The sequence below is a fragment of the Eufriesea mexicana genome, unplaced genomic scaffold (assembly GCF_001483705.2).
Source record: "Eufriesea mexicana isolate 0111107269 unplaced genomic scaffold, ASM148370v2 scaffold15773, whole genome shotgun sequence".
Lineage (NCBI taxonomy): Eukaryota > Metazoa > Arthropoda > Insecta > Hymenoptera > Apidae > Eufriesea > Eufriesea mexicana.
The window spans coordinates 112,415-117,588 of NW_016923244.1; the positions used below are offsets into that span (position 1 = coordinate 112,415).

Here is a 5,174-nt window from a genome sequence, read left to right on the forward strand (position 1 = left end):
TGTGTGTGTGTGTGTGTGTGTGTGTGTGTGTGTGTGTGTGTGTGTGTGTGTGTGTGTGTGTGTGTGTACGCGTGTGTTAGTCACCGTGGGCGAGGCACCTGTGACCTCTTTTCCTGACCTATATACGAAGTTGCCGACTACCGCGGTACCGCGACAATTGCCCCTCCCGTTCCATTTCCTTCCGCGTTTCGGCTCTCGCGAGAAACCACCACTAAACCGAGCCTTTTTTTTCCATCTCGCGCTTTTTTTCGCTTTCGCTCGACTCCGGATACTTGCCCGAGGTAATCTCTCGAAGAGATAGATTCCCACGACATGATTGCGTTTGCGTTTCCTCGTTACTTTGTCCCCCGAAATGCGTGTTTCGATATTTCCACAAGAGCATATCGATTCGCCGTGGCTCGATCTCAACTTCCCTCATCGGCAGCGGCATTGCTTCTACGATGCTCGCGAGTAATAGTCGTCGTTGCCCTCGTCGTCGTCCCGAAACGGCACATATCCCGCTCGTTACGTCGGGCAGACACTCGGTGTATCATTTATCTCGGCTCGTCGCGTCCTCTCCGCTCTTTCGATCTCACCAGACCGTCCGGATTTCGGATTTCGGAATAAGAATAAAATGCCTTCTCTCTCTCTCTCTCTCTCTCTCTCTCTCTCTCTCTCTCTCTCTCTCTCCTTCCCTCTTTTTTCTTCCTTCTCTCTTCGGACTAATGGATCTCTCTTCGCGCAAAGATCCTTTAGGCGCGTAGACCAAAAACCGTGTCTGCTAGCGGAGAGAGCTCATCGTGGAATCGATGAGCGTGCATGGTGGTGGTGGTGACGGTGGTGGTAGTGGCGACCGAGCAAAGAGAAAAGTAGTACGAGTGTTTGAGGTAGAGTTTCTTTCAACCACGCATCGGTTATCCTTGCGTTTGGACAGAGTTCCTTTTCGTGTCGACGGAGTAAAGTTACATTCGTGTGATTCGGGAAAAATAGTTTCCGCTTTCGCGAATCTTTGTACTTGCGTTTAATTGAGCATCGCGCGAGAGTACGCGCAAACTTTCCTTTCGAGTATCTTTATCGAGAATCTTTATCGAGAAGCGAACGAGATATCAGCGCGATAGTAGCGGGAATGTAGGAGAGAAAGGGGGGGGGAGAGAGAGAGAGCGAGAGAGAGAGAGAGAGAGAGAGAGAGAGAAATAGAGAGGGGGAAGGAAGGTAGAAAGGAAGGAAGGAAGGAAGGAAGGAAGGAAGGAAGGAAGGAAGGAAAGAAAGAGAGAGAAACTAAAACGAGCGGAATTGGGCCACGGAGGCGGGTGATGGGTGTCGCGGAACGGAATGTATCCGACGAGTGCCAGGAATCGAGCCGTACGGGAAAGGAATACGGCTATCAATCGGTAAATAATTAACGTCTCGGTAAGTCTCTCGATTCGAGCGTGTTCGATCGCTCTTTGCGCGATCAAGCGATATCTCGGAAAATCGCGACTCTCGCGGTTTATTATACTATACTCGACTCTTTGTGCTTATGAGCGTTCGGTGTCTCACCCCTTTTCCCGACCTGCTAAATCCGATTATCGTTAAACGCATAACATCCTATAATCTATGACATAGTAACGGGATATATAGATATTCGCACACGACGACGAGTTATGCGTATATATACGCGAATCTTCGCAACACTGGCACGCGTATATTCCTTTATGTTTGTATATTTATGTGTGTGTGTGTGTATATATATATATATATATCATATATATATATACGTACATGTGTACACGCGAGCGCACCCTTGTATGCGTATGTATACGTATATACACGAGAGTTATCTCGCATGGAACACAATGGTACCAAAGGTAGATAAAGCGAGAACGGAACCGAAAGTAGTCGTAACGCGTGGTTAATTCGTTCGTTTCATTGCTGGCGAGAACACGCACGATTATCGCTTATTCTCTCGATCACGGATACGTTCGTTTTCTTTCATCTTCGGCTTCGTTCCACGACAATCGAATGGTTGTAGGGCGCGCGCGCGTGCGGGGTCAAAAACTATTCGCGTTTATGCGAAACGCGATGCTCGATTGCGCGGTTTACGGATAACGACTACAACGTGGTCACTTAACGCGAAACGCGGTCGCTGGACGAGCGTTCTTCGAGAGGTTCTCCACGAAGAGGTTCTTCCGGATTAAATCGTCGTCGAACGGAAGTGTTCGAGACGACCCAGTCGATTCAGAATCGTAATCGCAACGACGTGCGAGATCGGTAGAGAGGTAGCTGCGGTCGACCACGATTTCCGATACTGATTCGAAGGAGAAGAAAATTCAGTATTCGAATCTGCCGCCCATTCCGAACCGAACGATCGAACACGTTTCGGATTTAAACGCGTGTTATGGCGTGTCGCGTTCGTGGAACGGGCAGCAGCAATGATCTCGTTCGGTTCAAGACGTTTCCACATGCCGTAGCGCGATACGTCGTCCGAAGCGACTCGCCTATACGATCCGCTTTTCTCCTCCACCTCCTCCTCTTTCTCCTCTTTCTCTTCCTCCGTTTCTCGTCCAACCAATTCCTCCTTCGTTTCTGCTCCTTTTCGATCTTTCTTCTCGCCTGCCTCGTCCCTTCGACACGAGCCACCTCTTCTTTCTTTTCCCTTTTCCTCCTTCTCTTTCTCCTTCCGGTCTCTCTTCGCGTATCCTGTCGTGGAACGTCGGGATTTCGCCGTTAGATGCTGGAATGTCGAACGCGCACGCCACGAGTAACACCGACGACAACGACGACGACGACAAAGTCGAGAGAGAAGATAGTCAGAAACGCGGTCGAAGAGTTGCGGGACACGAGCGGAACTACGATTCGTCCGTTCCCGAACCGTCGGAAGGATCGTCCATACTCGCGTTGCCTCGCGTGCACGCTCCCGCTTCGTGAAAATCAACCGGCAATGGTCGGGGTAGAACTGTCGCGCCCGAGCCGCAGCAGCCCGCAACACACGACCCGACCGATTCTCTCTTCTCCTTCTCGACCACCTCCCTCGTCCCTCGCAAACCCCTCGCAAACCCCTCGCAAACCCCCCTGCAAACCCCTCGCAAAACCCTCGTACCCCCTCTAGCCCGCCAACCTTACGCCCTCTCTTCTCCCTTCTCTCTTCTCCTCTCCTTTCCTTTTCTCACTGTTCCGCGCTACTCTTCGTCTCTCCTTGTTTCTCTTCGCCTTTCCCCGTCACGCCGCGCCGCCCCTCGTCAATCTTCTACGCTTTCCAACACCACCCTACTCTTTTCACCTCACCACCCTAGCTCTATGCTCTCGCTTTTCTCCTCACCTCCTGCCGCATCACCCTGCCACGTTTCACCTCGTCTCTCCATTCCGCCGATCATTGCCATTCTCCTCATCCCTGTCTCTATACTGCCCTCTTTCTGCCTCTCTACACGGGCATGTATACATACGAAACGTGGGCTGCGGCGCGCGCGCACCTTCGAGGACGGAATCTCTTCCGTATCCGGTGAGAGGGCCCATCCCTACGTGTTTTCCGTTCTTCCACCTCCGTTGCAACTGACAACGATTCCGATCTGTCTGTCTGTCTGTCTGTCTCTGTCTCTCTCTCTTTCTCTCTCTCCCCGCCTCTTCCCCTTTCTTTCGCAGGGAAGAAGGTTCGTCGCTTCTCGAACGATCTTCGAGCCGACTCGTGGTAACTACCTCTCGTCCTCATTGTCGTGATCGTCGTAAATTCGACAGAGGTTACCCTTTCTGCTCTGCCAACGTAGCAGGCTCGAGCCAGCTCGAAAAAGATCGTCGGTGGAATGGACGAAAACACGATGGAAGCGCGAATCATCCGACTTGACCCGCGTTTCCATAAAAATGGGCGAGGCATTGCCCTTCCCTGAACTTTCAGCTTTGCCGGATGAGGTATCCCAGCCATCCGAATCCTGAAAGGAGAAGAGAGTGACCCGTTTTTCGTCTCGCTTCTCCGATTCGGATCGTTTGCCTTGCGCGATTCTCCCTCTTCGTTCTCGACACGATCGCATCCGAGTCGTTCCGAGATTTCACGAGGACCGTGCCATTTACGGGGGTGCGATACAGCGCAACCCCAGCTACGCGTCAAACTTTCTCTTCGCGTTTAGATGTATGCTTACTTGCATACGTATTTCCTTTGTTGCCTCCGATATATGCCACATCCAACCTATACGTGTATTTACGTTACACGAAGCGAGATCCGAGTTTTATACTTCCGGAGAATGTCTCTCTGCCGTCGTTGTCGTTGTCGTTGTCGTCGTCGTCGGTGAGGGATGTTTGCCACCCGACCGTCGAAGCAAAGAGAATTATCAACCGCGCTTCTCGTGGTTCGCGAGATGATTTTTCGATCGCTATGAGATATCGATCTATCGAATCGACGTGTTTCACGAATCTCTTTTAGGAATCTCTCTTTCGCTCGCGTCGACTTGGAAATATTTCTCTACAAAATATCGGTTGCTACTCGCGTCCCCTTTTCGCGATATTATTATTTCCCTATGTAGGTAAAGAGGTTATCGGTTCAAGGTCGAACTTGGTCATTCGTAGAATCCAGCGAGCACGTCCGTACCGACTCTTTCTCTCTTTTCATTCCAAATTCTCTCCTTTTCCCTCTCTCGCGCTCTCCAACAGTCTCGCTCTCTCGCTTTTAGTTGTATTAATTACACGGAAAATTTCTCGTTATTCGTTTGAAGGGATCCTTTGGGCCAAGTAGAAGCTTTATTCGTTCGATACGCTCAAAGTAGCTGCAGGGGTGGAGAAAGTCGATCGCGACCGTAGCGTGAAAGACGAAAAGACAGGAGGAGGTACCTTTTACCGTCGCGCGAAACGCTATGCGCCGCGTTCTCCCTGTTTGGTGGCCATTTTCGTTGGCGGGATGAGGGTAAATGTACGGTAATTCTTAGTCGGCGGTTCGATCGACGACCGATCGATCCAACGTAATTCCATAAAAATCTCGCGAATCTCGCAGCCGCGATAAGAGTCCGCGAACGGTCACGCGAATACGACGATTTCGCGATGGCGAAGAAGGGGAAGCGATGGCAAAGGAAGAGATTGGCGAACCCACGGATGAAATCGCGAAACTCGACGACGAAAACGAGAAACAGATGAATTCGGGTGAAAAATGGAAAGATCGGAACCGCGGTATCGACGGTTAAACCACACCCCGAGTGACGAGATTTGACCGGCCATTAGATGCGAACAGGGAAAGA

The 5,174-nt window shown here is 50.9% G+C and overlaps 1 protein-coding gene across 1 annotated transcript in view; it reads right to left on the reverse strand.

The window, feature by feature from the left end:
- The window catches only part of LOC108554058 (43 kDa receptor-associated protein of the synapse homolog), a 7,686-nt gene extending 6,526 nt beyond the window's left edge, over positions 1–1,160 (reverse strand). Inside the window, exon 1 of the mRNA XM_017909185.1 lies at positions 277–1,160. Within this exon, the coding sequence (XP_017764674.1) occupies positions 277–314 (38 nt within the window). The 5' untranslated portion in view covers positions 315–1,160. The remainder of the gene's footprint in view (positions 1–276) is intronic.
- Positions 1,161–5,174: the final 4,014 nt, after the last annotated feature.